This window comes from Scyliorhinus torazame, chromosome 11, assembly GCF_047496885.1.
Source record: "Scyliorhinus torazame isolate Kashiwa2021f chromosome 11, sScyTor2.1, whole genome shotgun sequence".
In the NCBI taxonomy this organism is placed as follows: Eukaryota; Metazoa; Chordata; class Chondrichthyes; order Carcharhiniformes; family Scyliorhinidae; genus Scyliorhinus; species Scyliorhinus torazame.
In genome coordinates, this window is record NC_092717.1 from 230,905,995 (window position 1) to 230,923,110 (window position 17,116).

Below are 17,116 nucleotides of genomic sequence, written 5' to 3' on the forward strand. Positions count from 1 at the left end.
TTTCCTTCTTGAACCAAGCAGAGAATGCATGGAGTTCATCAGGGAGGGGTGCGCTGCTGCTGGAGATTCTGCTCGGCTTCGCTTTGTAGTCAGTTATGTTGTTTAAGCCTTGCCACAACCGACAAGAGTCTGTAACGCTTGGCACTGTAGGGGTAAGGCCTGGGGGACATTGCCCTTGAAAGGGGGCATGAATGGGAGTTTGAGGGGGTGAAAAGTGTGCATGTGTGTGTGTGTGTGTGTGGGGGGGGGGGGGGGGGGAGGAATGGAATATTGGGGATTGGAGAGTCACCAAGGACTAAATGGGCCAAATCGCATCCTTCTGTGTGATGTAACCAAGGACAAATTGACTCTATTCTCGCAGACCTATTGGTGTGCACGCTTCAATTTATCTTGAAATGCACATGAATCACGCAAACACCATACAGCCTGCACAGTTAATAAAGGTCTTGATTTTTACCTGAACTAGAACCAGCTGCTGTTGAGGAAAAACGTATAGTTCTGTTCTTTATCTTTAGTTTGGTAGGAGGGGACTTTAACAGAGGCTTTTCCAGATGGAGGTTAGGTGTCCAAGGTTCTGTATCCAACATTGCAGTTGGGCTTAATACAGCTGCAGACACGTCCATTATAACATCTTCTCGGATTTGTACTTTAATTAACTGAATAGGAAATAAAAACATTTATGTTAGGTAATGGCCAATGTACAGCAGATAACTGAAATAAAGGATCTAGGTATCTGTGAATTAATTTGTAGAATTAGAACTTGGAGCGATATTAGGAGGGGTAAACCAAGGGCTTGGCCCACAGTGGGTTTAAAGGACAGTCCTGGCCAAGGGAGGAAATGCCACAGCATCGAATTTTGTTTGGAATTCATGGGAGCTCATTATGGTCAAGAAAGATTGATAGATTTCTAGATACTAATAGAACAAAGAACATTACAGCACAGGAACAGGCCCTTCGGCCCACCAAGCCTGCAACAATCCAGATTCCTTATTTAGACCGACCACTTTTTGCCCAAATGATGTCTCCCTCCATTCCCTGCCCATTCATGTGGAGAACTTGTTGCTATCGTGCCTGCCTCCACTGGCAAAGTGTTCCAAGCACCTACCACCCTCTGCATGAAAAGCTTTCCCTGCACATCTCCCCTAAATTTTCCCCCTCTCACCTTGAACCTGTGCCCCCTTGTAATCGAGTCCTGGGAAAAAGCTTGACTATTCACCCTGTCTATACCTCTCATAATTTTGTAGACCTCTATCGGTCTCCCCCTCAGCCTCCTTCTTGCCAACGAAAAAACTCTTGAGTTTATTCAACCTCTTCTCATAGCTAACACCCTCCAGACCAGGCAATGTCCTGGTAAACCTTCCTTGCACTCTCTCCAAAGCATGCACGTCCTTCTGGTAGTGTTGCGACCAGACTTCATGCAATAATGTTATCAAGGGAAATGGGTACAGTACAGGGAATAGTGCAGAAAATAGCACGGCGGTAAATGATCAGCCATGACCTGTTTGCAGAAACTAGCAAGGAAAGGCAACACCTTACTTGGGCTCACACAAATTTATTTAAAAAGGGTATAATTCTTATATGCAATACTACTGGCCTAGATAAAGCAATAAAGGGGCAAAAATAAACTTTTAAAAATATACGAATAGATTACCCAATGAAAGTTTCTCTGTTGCACTTAAGCAGTTCTCATTGTGTTTTTACTGGCTAATCTACTTGGGAACTAACCTTTACCTGTGCACACAACAGTCTCGAGAATAATGTTTCCAACAAAATTGACTACAAAATTTAAAAAATCACAGTCATTAAATTATACATTTCCTACCTGTTGTGTGTTGTCACAGTGCACATAGATCTGTCCACTCCATGGTACAGCAGAAGGTTTAGCAACGAGAGAAGGATTTGGACTTACAAGAATTAGTAAGTGGCTCCTGAAAAAAAAAACATAGCTTATTTTTCACATAACAATCAAAATAGAAACCTTGCAAATTTTAAATTCTTATTGATAAACTTTGTCAGATAAACATTTATTAACCATTGATCTGAACTTTTCTCTTTGTATTGGACTGGTTCTTAGTAATCCGGCCTTTGCACGTCCCTGGCTAACCGAATAGGGAACTACCCCAGTGACCCGAACGTTGGTAGTAGGAAAATTGTTAAGAGTCCATTATCAAATACTTCATAGCACAGCATTTGGAAAGCAGTGGTATAATCAAACGAAGTCAGCATGGATTTATGGAAAAAAAAAATGAAAATCGCTTATTGTCACAAGTAGGCTTCAATTAAGTTACTGTGAAAAGCCCCTAGTCGCCACATTCCGGCGCCTGTTCGGGTTAAAGGGAAATCATGACAAATCTACAAGAATTCTTCGAAGACCTAACTAGTAAAGTTGACCAGGGAGAACTGGTAGATGTGATTTAGAACATACAGTGCAGAAGGAGGCCACTCAGCTCATCGAGTCCACTTAAGCCCTCACTTCCACCCCATGCCCGTAACCCAATAACCCCATCTAGCCTTTTTTGGTCACTAAGGGCAATTTATCATAACCAATCCACCTAACCTGCACGTCTTTGGATTGTGGGAGGAAACCAGAGCGCCCGGAGGAAATCCACGCAGACACGGGGAGAACGTGCAGACTCCGCACAGACAGCGACCCAGCAGGGAATCGAACCTGGTACCCTGGCGCTGTGAAGCCACAGTGCTAATCACTTGTGCTACCGTGCTGCCCTTTACCTGGACTTTCTGAAGGCTTTCGACAAGGTCTCACATAGCAGACTACTATGTAAACGTAAAGTGCAAAGGATTATGGGTAGTGTCTTGAGATGGATAGAAAGTTGATTAGCAAACAGGAAGCAAAAAGTTGGAATAAATAGGTCTTTTCATAATTGGCAGGCAATGACTAGAGGTTTCTGAAGGATTCTGTGCTACGACGCCAGCTGCTCACATTATATATTAGTGATTTGGACGAGGGAACTAAATGTATTATCTACAAATTTGCAGATAATACAAAATTGGTGGGAGGTGAGCTGTGAGGAGAATGCAGAGATGCTTCAGCGGGATTTGGACAGGCTGAGTGAGTGGGCACATGCATGATAAATGCAGTAAAATGTGGATAAATGAGGTTATTCGCTTCGGTAGCAAAAATAAGAAGGCAGATTATTATTTGAATGGGTGTAAATTGAGAGAGATGGATACTCAGCGAGACCCTGGTGCCCTTGTGCATCAGTCGTTGAAAGTAAGCGCGCAGATCCAGCAGGCGGTAAAGACGGCAAATGGTATGTTGACCTTCATAGCAGGTGGATTTGAGTATAGGAATACAGATGTTTTACTGCAGTTACTGTCTTCAGAATCCTTCAGGGGGAGGGGGAGCAGCCAGAAGTCGTGGTGCACATTGGTACCAACGACGTAGGTAGGAAAAGGGGTGTGGAGGTAATAAACGAGTTGAGGGAATTAGGCTAAAAGTTAAAAGCCAGGACAGACAGAGTTGTCACCTCTGGTTTGTTGCCGGTGCCACGTGATAGCGAGGCTAGGGATAGGGAGAGAGTGCAGTTGAACACGTGGCTGCAGGAATGGTGTAGGAGGGACGGCTTCAGGTATTTGGATAATTGGAGAGCATTCTGGGGAAGATGGGACCTGTACAAGCAGGACGGGTTGCATCTGAACCAGAGGGGCACCAATATCCTGGGAGGGAAGTTTTCTAGTACTCTTCGGGAGGGTTTAAACTAATTTGGCAGGGGAATGGGAACCGGATTTGTAGTCCAGCAACTAAGGTAGCCGATATTCAGGACGCCAAAGCGTGTAGTGAGGCAGTGGGGAAGGGAACATTGACAAAGGAGAGTACTTGCAGGCACGGAGATGGGTTGAAGTGTGTATACTTCAACGCAGGAAGCACTAGGAATAAGGTGGGTGAACTTAAGGCATGGATCGGTACTTGGGACTACGATGTGGTGGCCATCACGGAAACTTGGATAGAAGAGGGGCAGAAATGGCTGTTGGAGGTCCCTGGTTATAGATGTTTCAATAAGATTAGGGAGGGTGGTAAAAGAGGTGGGGGGGGGGGGGGTGGCATTGTTAATTAGAGATAGTATAACAGCTGTAGAAAGGCAGTTAGAGGAGTATCTGCATACTGAGGTAGTATGGGTTGAAGTCAGTCATAGGAAAGGAGCAGTCACCTTGTTAGGAGTTTTCTATAGGCCCCCCCAATAGTAGCAGCGATGTGGAGGAACAGATTGGGAAACAGATTTTGGAAAGGTGCAGAAGTCACAGGGTAGTAGTCATGGGTGACTTTAACTTCCCAAACATTGAGTGGAAACTCTTCAGATCAAATAGTTTGGATGGGGTGGTGTTTGTGCAGTGTGTCCAGGAAGCTTTTCTAACACAGTATGTAGATTGTCCGACCAGGGGGAGGCAATATTGGATTTGGTACTTGGTAATGAACCAGGGCAAGTGATAGATTTGGTAGTGGGGGAGCATTTTGGAGATAGTGACCACAATTCTGTGACTTTCACTTTAGTAATGGAGAGGGATAGGTGCGTGCAACAGGGCAAGGTTTACAATTGGGGGGGGGGAAAAGGGTAAATACGATGTTGTCAGACAAGAATTGAAGTACATAAGTTGGGAACATAGGCTGGCAGGGAAGGACACAAGTGAAATGTGGAACTTGTTCAAGGAACAGGTACTACGTGTCCTTGACATGTATGTCCCTGTCAGGCAGGGAAGAGATGGTCGAGTGAGGGAACCATGGTTGACAAGAGAGGTTGAATGTCTTGTTAAGAGGAAAAAGGAGACTTCTGTAAGGCTGAGGAAACAAGGTTCAGACGGGGCGCTGGAGGGATACAAGATAGCCAGGAAGGAACCGAAGAAAGGGATTAGGAGAGCTAAGAGAGGGCATGAACAATCTTTGGCGGGTAGGATCAAGGAAAACCCTAAGGCCTTTTACACATAAGAACATAAGAACTAGGAGGAGGAGTAGGCCATCTGGCCCCTCGAGCCTGCTCCGCCATTCAATGAGATCATGGCTGATCTTTTCTGGACTCAGCTCCACTTTCCGGCCCGAACACCATAACCCTTAATCCCTTTATTCTTCAAAAAACATATGTGAGAAATATGAGAATGACTAGAGCGAGGGTAGGTCCGATCAAGGTCAGTAGCGGGAGATTGTGTATTGAGTCTGAAGAGATAGGAGAGGTCTTGAACGAGTACTTTTCTTCTGTATTTACAAATGAGAGGGGCCATATTGTTGGAGAGGACAGGCTGGTAAGCTCGAGGAAATACTTGAAAGGAAGGAAGATGTGTTGGCCATTTTGAAAAACTGGAGGACAGACAAGTCCCCCGGGCCTGATGGGATATATCCAAGGATTCTATGGGAAGCAAGAGATGAAATTGCAGAGCCGTTGGCAATGATCTTTTCGTCCTCACTGTCAACAGGGGTGGTACCAGGGGATTGGAGAGTGGCGAATGTCGTGGCCCTGTTTAAAAAAGGGAATAGGGATAACTCTGGGAATTACAGGCCAGTTAGTCTTACTTCGGTGGTAGGCAAAGTAATGGAAAGGGTACTGAAGGATAGGATTTCTGAGCAACTGGAAAGACACTGCTTGATTAGGGATATTCAGCATGGATTTGTAAGGGATAGGTCTTGCCTTACAAGTCTTATTGAATTCCTTGAGGAGGTGACCAAGCATGTGGATTAAGGTAAAGCAGTGGATGTAGTGTACATGGGTTTTAGTAAGGCATTTGATAAGGTTCCCCATGGTAGGCTCATGCAGAAAGTAAGGAGGCATGGGATAGTGGGAAATTTGGCCAGTTGGATAACAAACTGGCTAACCGATAGAAGTCAGAGACGGTGCTGGATGGCAAATATTCAGCCTGGATCCCAGTTACCAGTGGCGTACCGCAGGGATCAGTTCTGGGTCTTCTGCTGTTTGTGATTTTCATTATGACTTGGATGAGGGAGTTGAAGGGTGGGTCAGTAAATTTTCAGACGATACGAAGATTGGTGGAGTTGTGGATAGTGAGGAGGGCTGTTGTCGCCTGCAAAGAGACATAGATAGGATGCAGAGATGGGCTGAGAAGTGGCAGATGGAGTTTAACCCTGAAAAGTGTGAGGTTGTCCATTTTGGAAGGACAAATATGAATGCGGAATACAGGGTTAACGGTAGAGTTCTTGGCAATGTGGAGGAGCAGAGAGATCTTGGGGTCTATGTTCATACATCTTTGAAAGTTGCCACTCAAGTGGATAGAGCTGTGAAGAAGGCCTATGGTGTGCTAGCGTTCATGAACAGAGGGATTGAATTTAAGAGCCGTGAGATGATGATGCAGCTGTACAAAACTTTGGTAAGGCCACATTTGGAGTACCGAGTACAGTTCTGGTCGCCTCATTTTAGGAAGGATGTGAAAGCTTTGGAAAAGGTGCAAAGGAGATTTACCAGGAAGTTGCCTGGAATGGAGAGTAGGTCTTACGAGGAAAGGTTGAGGGTGCTAGGCCTTTTCTCATTAGAACGGAGAAGGATGAGGGGCGACTTGATAGAGGTTTATAAGGTGATCAGGGGAATAGATAGAGTAGACAGTCAGAGACTATTTCCCCGGGTGGAACAAACCATTACAAGGGGACATAAATTTAAGGTTAATGGTGGAAGATATAGGGGGATGTCAGAGGTAGATTCATTACCCAGAGAGTAGTGGGGGCATGGAATGCACTGCCTGTGGAAGTAGTTGAGTCGGAAACGTTAGGGACCTTCAAGCAGCTATTGGATAGGTACATGGATGACGGTAGAATGATATAGTGTAGATTAATTTGTTCTTAAGGGCAGCATGGTAGCATTGTGGATAGCACAATTGCTTCACAGCTCCAGGGTCCCAGGTTCGATTCCGGCTTGGGTCACTGTCTGTGCGGAGTCTGCACATCCTCCCCGTGTGTGCGTGTGTTTCCTCCGGGTGCTCCGGTTTCCTCCCACAGTCCAAAGATGTGCAGGTTAGGTGGATTGGCCATGATAAATTGCCCTTACTGTCCAAAATTGCCCTTAGTGTTGGGTGGAGGTGTTGACCTTGGGTAGGGTGCTCTTTCCAGACTCGATGGGCCGAATGGCCTCCTTCTGCACTGTAAATGCTATGATAATCTATAATTAATCTAGGACAAAGGTTCGGCACAACATCGTGGACCGAAGGGCCTGTTCTGTGCTGTATTTTCCTATGTTCTAGTTGTCTAGGGCATTGGTGAGGCCACACCTGGAGTATTGTGTGCTCTGTAACTAGTGCAGGAAGGTTTACCAGGTTGATTCCTGGGATGGCAGAACTGTCATATGAGGAGGAACTAAGTCGAAAGAATGTTCATAATGGTGAGTCCAGAACTAGTGGTCATAGTTTGGGAATAAGGGGTGAACCTTTTAGGACTGAGGTGAGCATACATTTCTTCACCCAGAGAGTAGTGAATCTGTAGAATGCACTGCCGCAGAAAATGGCTGAGGCCAAAACGCTGTGTAATTTCAAGAAGGAATTAGATATAGCTCTTGGGGTTAAAGGGATCAAGGGAAATTGGAGAGGGGAGGCGGGATCAAGGTACTGAACTTGATGATCAGCCATGATCATAATGAATGGTGGAGCAGGATCGAAGGGCCAAATAGCCTCCTCCTGCTTCTATTTTCTATATATGTTTCTATGTACTCCAAAGACAGACAAAAGTTATGCAAAAAACATACCAGAACAAGTATAAGCATATTGATATCTAACCATTCAGAAACCAAAGACTGACTAATTGAACCTTTCTTATGCTAAAGATAGATAAAAGCTGCTAATGACAACTGAAATATGGTTCAGGGACAAACTCTGGGTAGTGAGAAAACAATCTTCGATTTACACAGCTAGCTGGGATTTGGAATGCAGTGTCCAATTAAGTGAAAACAAAGCAGGGATTTGGGGAAGAACGGGTATATCTACATAGCTTTTTAAACAGGCAGTACAAACTCAATGTGACAAATGCTCGCCATGCTATACTATTCGATGACATTGACTAAACAGAAGTGCCTGAAGTAAATCCTCCTGTTCCCCATATAGGGGCATGGTATTAATTTCTATGTGTGTAGGTTTATATTAAGAACAAACATTTTGGAAAATAAACAACAACTAAACACTGACTTGAATTTTTAAAATTCAGAAGTTGGAATTGGAGCTCCGTGTTCAACAGAAGTGAATGAGATTGTGGCTCAGTTATCCAATTTAAAGTGCCTTCTAATAACATTTTAGCAGTTTGTAGTTTAGGGGCGCTCCCCGAGTGACAGGCACTGTTCCTGCACAGACTTGGTCTTTTAAAAACCTTACTGCTACTTCGCCACCTCACTGCCCAACCTACCCACTTGCCACCCCTATTGTGAGTGAGTGAGGGCTTGGGAAAGGTAGCGGGTTAAGTCAATAAGAGTTGGCGACCTATCCACAATGTAAACTGCCTTTATTACATGGTTTTCTTACGGAGAAATTATTTTCATTTATCATGCAGTTTTTAAATAAGGAAAACATTAGGAGTTCTAAACGAGGGGTAGCTGTAGTTCCATGTGCCCTTCCCTCCCGACACGCCAGTTATCCGCCATGAATTGCTAATGGCATAAAAGGATGTGGATGCTTTAGAGAGGGTGCAGAGGAGGTTCACCAGGATGTTGCCTGGTATGGAGGGTGCTAGCTATGAAGAAAGGTTGAGTCGATTAGGATTGTTTTCGTTGGAAAGACTGAGGTTGAGGGAGGACCTGATTGAGGTCTACAAAATTATGAGAGGTATGGACAGGATGGATAGCAACAAGCTTTTTCCAAGAGTGGGGGTGACAATTACAAGGGGTCACGATTTCAAGGTGAGGGGGGGAAAGTTTAAGGGAGATGTGCGAGGAAAATTTTTACGCAGAGGTGGGTGCCTGGAACGCTTTGCCAGCAGAGGTGGTAGAGGCGGGCACGACAGCATCATTTAAGACGCATCTAGACAGATATATGAACGGGCGGGGAACAGAGGGAAGTAGATCCTTGAACAATAGGCGACAGATTTACATAAAGGATCTGGATCGGCACAGGCTGGGAGGGTCGAAGGGCCTGTTCCTGTGCTGTAAATTTCTTTGTTCTAAATATAAAATACTGCTAAAACAAAAATCTTTAATTCTTGAATGAGTGGAGTCTCATCCGTTCAGAATGTAGGCGCTCTTTGGTGGAGGAGCCCAATTACAGAAGTACACACTCCTGAATACATAGCTTCCTTAAAGGGAGGATTCTGCCAGATTATATGGGCAACAACAGTAAAAGTTCAGAAATAGAATGACAATGAGGCCCACAACCTTACTTATCATATTTATAAAGTTGCAATGCGCCTGACTTCCATTCAAGCCAGAAATGGGTGGGCTAGAAGCAGTTTTGGGTTGTTAAAAGGTTTCTGATACTTTAACCACCTTTCCACTACTACAACCCCACACCCTGCCACCTTCCCTCACCCCAGACCCAAACCCATCCGTTTAATTCAATACAAGTTTAGTCGGTATCCTTCAGTTTGGCTGGTTTAAGAGACAGGCTGTTGCTATTCCAGAAACAGCTACAAATCAGGAGATGGAGGGGCAAGAGGAACTTGGTGAAAATACAATCACTAGGGAAGCAGTCCTGAGAAAATTGAGGAGAGCTGTGGGCTGACAAATCTCTGGGTCCTGATGGACTTCATTCCAGGGTCTTAGGAGGTGCCAAATGAGATGGTAGCATTGGTGTCAATTTTCCAAAATTCTTTAGATTCTGGAAAGGTTCCAAACAAACTGCAAAGTAGAAAATATTCTATTTTCTATTCAATATTTCTATTCAAGGAGAGAGGGACGCAAATAAAACAGGAAACCATAGGCCAGTTAACTTGATGTGTCGGGGGAAGGTGTTGGAATAGATTAAGAGGTTATAGCTGGGCAGTTAGACAAGCCCAAAGTAACTGGGAAGAGTCAGCACGGCTTTATGAAAAGGAAATTATGTTTAACCAATTCACAAGAGTTTTTTGAAGGTGTAACATGTGCTGTAGATAGTGGGGAGCCTGTAAATGTACTGTACTTGGATTTCCAGAAAGTAAGGCTCCACATCAAAAATTAGTGCAAAAAATAAAAGGTCATGATGCAGGGGGTAACATATTAGCCTGGATTGAAAATTGGCTGGCTGGCAGAAAACAGGCTATGCACAAATGGGGTTTGTCTGATCAGCATATGATGATTTAGATCAATGATTTAATGAGGGAAGCTAAGTTTGCAGTTAATGACCCACATATAGGTAGGAAATAAGTTGTGAAGAGGACTTATGGAGTTTGCAGATGGATATGGATAGGTTGAGTGAGTGGGCAGTGTAGCCATGTAAAATGGCTGCGTTCCGATTAATCTGGCCAAAACCCAGTTTAAAACGGCAAACCGAAAGACTGCTGGGAAAAGCAGCCAAGAAGACACAAGCAGGCAGCTGCAGACAGTTTTGCCTATTCGGTTCTGGGAAGGTAGCCCAGATCGATACTCAGGGCTATCAACAGCCCATCAACCCAGGTATCCGCAGTTGCATTCAGGACTGTTTGCAGCTAATCTATTCAGACATCCACAGTTAAATCGGCTATTCCCGGGAACAATTGCAACATATTAGCAATTGAATACCGGGCCAGACCTGTCGGCGCCTGCAGTGGCCGAAACAAAGACAGGTGAGCGACCACCCCCCGATCGAGGAATCGTCTCACCATTGGACACATCGACCCCAGAGATTGGGGACAGAATCCAATCACTTGGGACTCAGGGTCAAGGGCCGCCCCGGGAGGCGGGAAGCCCCATGGCCCTATAAAAGTGAAGGTCCAAGTTCAGATCTCTCTCTCATCTTCGCCTGCTCGAGACCTTGGCAAGACCAGCCACCGGCAACTGTAAGTTTGAATCCAACGATCGCTATCCGGTAGAGACACCTAGCCACCGACCTGTAGAAGCCTTTTGAATCCCGCGGGCCAGATTTGATTGGACAAGCCATTCGTTTCCCTGACCTGGTGGGCTCTTCCTAAGTTAAGTATTGGCCAGTAGTGATAGGTTTATTATATAGAAAGTAGTATTAGGGTATTAATATTGCTTGTATATAATAAATGACCGTTGTTTTAATCTTTACTAAGCGGTGTGCTGTGTTATTAATCATAACCTGAACTTGAACCACGTGACGGTATCATAAAGATACCTGGCGACTCATGAGCAAAGGTGACGTAAACAGAGCAAATAGACTAAAGCTAAAAAGAGCAACAGCAGGCATAAATCTGGCAGACAGAGCTTAATGTGGGAAAATGTGAAGTTGGTCACTTTGGCAGGAAAAAAAAGCAGAGCATTACTGAAATGGAGAACAACTGCAGAATGCTGAGGTGCAAAGGATCTAGGTGTTCTCGTGCAGCAGTCACAAAAGGTTTGTATGCAGTGCGACACGTAATCAGGAAGGCTAATGGAACACTACCCTGCATTATGAGAGGAATTTACATAAAATAAGGATGTATGCTTCAAGGCATTGGTGACAGAGACCGCATCTTGCATACTGTGGTTACCTAGAATGAATGGGTTGTCTGTGGAACAGATTGGAAAGGCTGCACTTGTTTCCATTGGAGTTTGGAAGAATGAGGGCTGACCTGGTTAACGTATCCAAGTTTCTGAATGGTATTGACAAGATGGTTGTGGAAATTATGTTCCCTCTGGTGAGTCTTGAACTAGGAGGCAGTGTTTTAAAATTAGGAGTTGCCCTTATAGGACAGAAGGAGAATTTTTTTCGCAAGCAGGATGTGCAGCTTTGGAACTCTTTGGCTCAGAAGGCGGTGGAAGCAGGCTCACTGAATATTTTTAATACAGAGGTAGATTGATTCCCTTGCCCAACAAGAATCTATGGTTATGGGGGTAGACAGGAATGTGGAACTCAAAACACAAACAGATCGGGCAGCACAGCGGCGCAGTGGCTAGCACTGCTGCCTCATGGCGCCGAGGGTCCGGGTTCGATTCCGGCCCCGGGTCACTGACCGCGCGGAGTTTTCACATTCTTCCCATGTCTGCGTGGGTCTCACCGCCACAACCCAAAAAGATGTGCAGGCACATTGCTCCTTAGTTGGAAAACAAAATTGGGTACTCTAAATTCATTACAAAAAAAAAAACACAAACAGATCAGCCATGATCTTATTGATTGGCAGAGCAGATTGAAGGACCGAATGGCCCACTTCTGCTCCCATTTTGGATGTTTGTATGTTCTTGCCATACACACACAGGTCCCAGATCCTCTGCAAAAGGCATTGTGCTGAAAAGGATATTTTGATACCATGAAAAGTTCGAAGCTCTCGAAAAGTTAGGCAGCTGTTAGGCTGCAATACACATTGCTGACCGTAAAATACAACCATTATCTAAAGACCTCAGCATATTCATAGACAGAATTAAAAATTCAAGCTAGTGAAATTTCTGTTATGCTACCAGGTATGAATCACAATCATCAACAACGTAAATATCCCTCACTTCAAGAATCATTTAAATTGAAAATGTGAGATTATACATACTCTGGATCAACTACTCCATGTTGGGGTGTCACTGTTAAAGAGTGCGCTGGCCAAGACAGGTCAAAAGACAAAGACCTAGGGGAGTGATTTATAATCTGTACATGCCCAGTCTGCGTCGATCCATCTATAAATGTAGAAACAAATTTCAACATTAGAAGTAGTGAGACTTTACATTATCAAATTTCCAAGCTTCAATGCCAGCCCATGGTAGCCATTTACATCATCATACATACATTGGATTGAGAATCAGAGTCTATGGTGGCATCACTTTCCAAAATAAGCCAACCATCATATTTTCTACGTGCTGCAAGTAAACCTACAAATCACATGTCTGTGGCTGTTAAGGTTACCACATGCTGTAAAGACATTATCTCCCATGGACAACCAGTGCATATATTCTACAAAATACTGTGATTTCCCATGGTCCCAAGAGTCTGCGTAGCCACACTGGATAAAGAATATTGCTTTCTCAAATGTGGAGTATTATTTCAGTTTATATGACCCATTACCCAGGGGATGGGATAAACCCAAGTTATGTTTCCTTTCCACCGTTTACTTCTTCAAAGGAAAAAGAATTTTCAATTTGTCTGGTTCCTCTCATTTTCTCATCAACAGAACTGCATTGCAACATTACTCACCAACTGATGGTACAGAAAGAATTAAATATTCAGGCCGTACAGTCCACGATACTTTTGCTTTGAGTGACTGGTTCGGCATTTGATTAGAAGCATTCAAAGATAATGGAGAACCTTGCGGTCCTCTCACTGGAAGAACATCCAACGATGCATTTCTTTCTGAGCTTCCAAGTACACTACAACAAAATGGTATCAGATCAATATGTCATTTACCTAATATTTTTGTTAAACATATTGACTTTTTAAAAAAAATAAACAAGAAACCAATTTACTTCTCAGATAAATATTTAAATTCTATTCAAGTATATATGTACAAATAGTGACTATTTTCCCAAGAGCGTAAAAAAAAAGGCTGCAGCACTACTGACTGAACCCTGAGAAGATGTAGATGTCAGACTGGGGCTATGGGAGGTGGTGAGGGAACCAAGAGGGTAGAACCTACCTGATCTCCTCCTGGCCAAACTACCTGTCACAGGTGCAGCTGTCCATGACAGTGTTAGTAGGTGACCACCACACAATCCTTGTGGAGACAAAGTCCTGTCTTCACATTCAGAATACTCTCTATGGTGTGTTTTTAAAAACTTACTTCACGGATTTGGGCATCACCCCAAGACGTCATTTAAATGTCTGTTCCCAATTGTCCTCGAGAAGGTTACACTTAGCCACCTTCAACTGCTGCAGACCTTGTGGTGTAGGTGCACTCAGTGCTGTCAGGAAGAGTTACAGAATGTTGACCCAGTGACAGTGAAGAACTGGTGGGATAGTTCCAACTCAAAATGGTGTGTGGTTTGGAGGGAAACTTGCCAGCAGTGATGCCTCCATGCATCTGCTGTCCTCATCCACCTAGGTGGTAGAGGTCATGGTTTTGGAAGGTGCTGTGGAAGGAGCCTTGGTGAGTTGCTGCAGTGCATCCTGTTGATGGTAGTTAGTGCTACCACTGTGCATTGGTGGTGGAGGGACTCAATGTTGAAGGTGGTGGATGGGATGCAAATCAAGTGGGCTGCTTTGTCCTGGATGGTGTCAAGTGAGTATCGTTGGAGCTGCGCTCACCCAGGCAAGTGGCTTGGTGAGTCAGGAAATGAGTTAGTCTTCGTAGAATCGCAAGCCTCTTTCCTGCTCTTGTACTATCATATTAATATAGTATTTATAAGCTAAAGGCTAGGAATCCTACGTTGAATAACTCACCTCCTGACTCCCCAAAGCCTGCCCATCACCTAGAAGGCACAAGTCAGGAATGTAATGGAATATTCTCCACTTGCTTGGATGAGTGCAGCTCCAACAACACTCAAGAAGCTCAACACCATCCAGGACAAAGCAGCCCACTTAATAGCTCCCCCATCTACAAACATTCAAACCTTACACCTCTGACAACAGTGGCAGGCGTGTGTACTATCTACAAGATGCACTGCAGTAACTCACCAAGATTCCTTAGACAACACCTTCCAAACCCACGACCACGATCATCTCAATGACAAGAGCAGCAGCAAACTGGGAACCCCATCACCTGGAGATTCTCCTCCAAGTCACTCACCATCCCGACTTAGAAATATATCGCCTTCACTGTCGCTGGAAGAACATTTTGGAACTCTCTCCCGAACAGCACAGTGGATATACCTACACCTCAATGACTGCAACGCTTCAAGAAGGCAACTCCCCACCAACTTGTGAAAGGCAACTAGGGATGGGCAATAATTGCAGGCCTAACCCCATCCTGCAAAATGAATTTTAAAAAAGAACATGTTTATAAATGGCTAACCCAGTTTGGGTTCTGGTCAATGGTAACCCTAGGATTTTGACAGGGGGATTCAGCATTGAATGTCAAAGGGAAATGGTTAGATTCTCTATTGTTGGAGATGATCATTGCCTGACATTTGCGTGCCTGAATGTTGCTAGTCACTTTACAGCCCAAGCCTGAATGTTGCCCAGGTCGTAGACCATAAGACATAGGAGGGGAAGTAAGGCCATTCGGCCCATCGAGTCCACTCCACCATTCAATCATGGCTGATTTCAACTCCATTTACCCGCTCTCTCTCCATAGCCCTTAATTCCTCGAGAAATCAAGAATTTATCAACTTCTGTCTTAAAGACACTCAACTTGCTGCACATGAGCACAGAATGCTTCAATGTCCAAGTTGCAAATGGTAATAATAATAATAAACGTTGTTATTGTCACAAGTAGGCTTACATTAAAACTGCAATGAAGTTACTGTGAAAATCCCCTAGTCGCCACACTCTGCCGCTTGTTCGGGTACACTAAAGGACAATTTAGAATGTCCAAATTACCTAGCAGCATGTCTTTTGGGACTTATGGGAGGAAACCGGAGCAGCCGGAGGAAACCCATGCAGACACGGGGAGAATATGCAGACTCCACACAGACAGTGTCCCAAGCCAGGAATCGAACCTCGGACCCTGGTGCTGTGAAGCAACAGTGCTAGCCACTGTGCTACCGTGCTGCCCATATCATCAGTGAACATCCTCATTTCTGACCTTATGGTGAAGCAGCTGAATGTGGTTGGGTGTGCGAGATTACCCCGAGTAACTCCTACTGCAGTGCTTCCCTGGGACCAAGATGACAGAACATCAACAGCCACAACCATCTTCTTTTGTGCTCCAACTATTGGGGAGTTTTCCCATTGGTTCCCATTTACTCCAGTTTTGCTAGGGGTCCTTTAATGCCAGACTCCCTGAAATGCTGCCTTAATTTCAAGGATAGTTACTCTCACCTCACCTCTTTGATCAATGTTTCGGCGTAAGTGGTCAGTGAGTAGGTTATTGCTAAGTACCACTAGATAGTGCTTAATGACATATTCCATCACTTTGCTGATGGTTGAGTAGACTGACGAGGTTGGTCAGGTTGGATTTGCCCACCCTTTTGGTGGACAGGGAATACGTGGGCAATTTTCTACATTGCCAGGTAAATGCCAGTGTTAAGACCATAAGACATAGGAGCAGAATTAGGACACTCGACCCATCGAGTCTGCTCTGCCATTCAATCATGGCTGATATTTTTCTCATCCCCACTCTCCTGCCTTCTCCCCATAACCCCTGATCCCTTTATTAATCAAGAACCTATCTATCTCTGGCTGATGAAATTCCTCCTCATTTCTGTTTTAAAGGATCGACCCTTCAGCCTGACATTGTGTCCTCTAGTTTTTCCTACAAGTGGAAACATCCTCTTCACGTCCACTCTATCTAGGCCTTGCAGTATCCTGTAGGTTTCAAGAAGATCCCTCCTCATCCTTCTAAACTCCGAGTACAGACCCAGAGTCCTCAACCATTTCTCATACGACAAGCTCTTCATTCTGAGGATCATTCTTGTGAATTTTCTCTGGACCCTTTCCAAGGCCAGTACATCCTTCCTTAGATACGGGGCCCAAAATTGTTGTAGCTGAACTGGAAGAGCTTGTCTTGGGGCATAGCTAGTTCTGGAACACCGGTCTTCAGAATTATTGCCAGAATATTGTCAGGGCCATACCCTTTGCAGAACCCAGTGCCATCAGCAATTTTCATAATACCACATGGCAGGAAGACTAGAGTCTGTAATGCTGAGGATCTCAGGAGGACGGCAAAATGGATCTTCCACTCTGCACTTCTTGCTGAAGAATGCTGCAAATGCTTCAGCCTTATCTTTTGCACTGATGTGCTGAAGTCCTCCATCATCGAGGATGGGGATATTCATGGAGCTTCCTCCTCTAGGTAGTTGTTAAATTATCCACTACCACTCATGACTGGATGTGGCAGGACCTGTCCTTTGGGCATGGGATCACTTAGGTCTGTCTATCTGCTTTCGTTGTTTGCTATGTTCCTGGAGACAACACCAGACAGTATTCAAAGGCCTCAATTGGTATGCAATTGGTAACAAGTTCAGAACGGATGTTTAGATAATAATCAAATGTGAATAGCTTATGGAGGAGAAACAAATTATTTAAGATAGGGAAGGTCCATAAGATATACATATAG

At 44.5% G+C, this 17,116-nt stretch overlaps 1 protein-coding gene across 3 annotated transcripts in view; it reads right to left on the reverse strand.

Moving 5' to 3' along the window:
• Window positions 1-17,116, reverse strand: part of cep192 (centrosomal protein 192) — a 203,953-nt gene that overhangs the window by 32,801 nt on the left and 154,036 nt on the right. For all 3 annotated transcript variants that reach the window (XM_072468422.1, XM_072468423.1, XM_072468421.1), the window contains 4 exons: window positions 13,159-13,331; window positions 12,521-12,644; window positions 1,823-1,928; window positions 458-656 (listed from right to left, as the gene is read on the reverse strand). In XM_072468422.1, coding sequence (XP_072324523.1) covers window positions 458-656; window positions 1,823-1,928; window positions 12,521-12,644; window positions 13,159-13,331 — 602 coding nt within the window. The remainder of the gene's footprint in view (window positions 1-457; window positions 657-1,822; window positions 1,929-12,520; window positions 12,645-13,158; window positions 13,332-17,116) is intronic.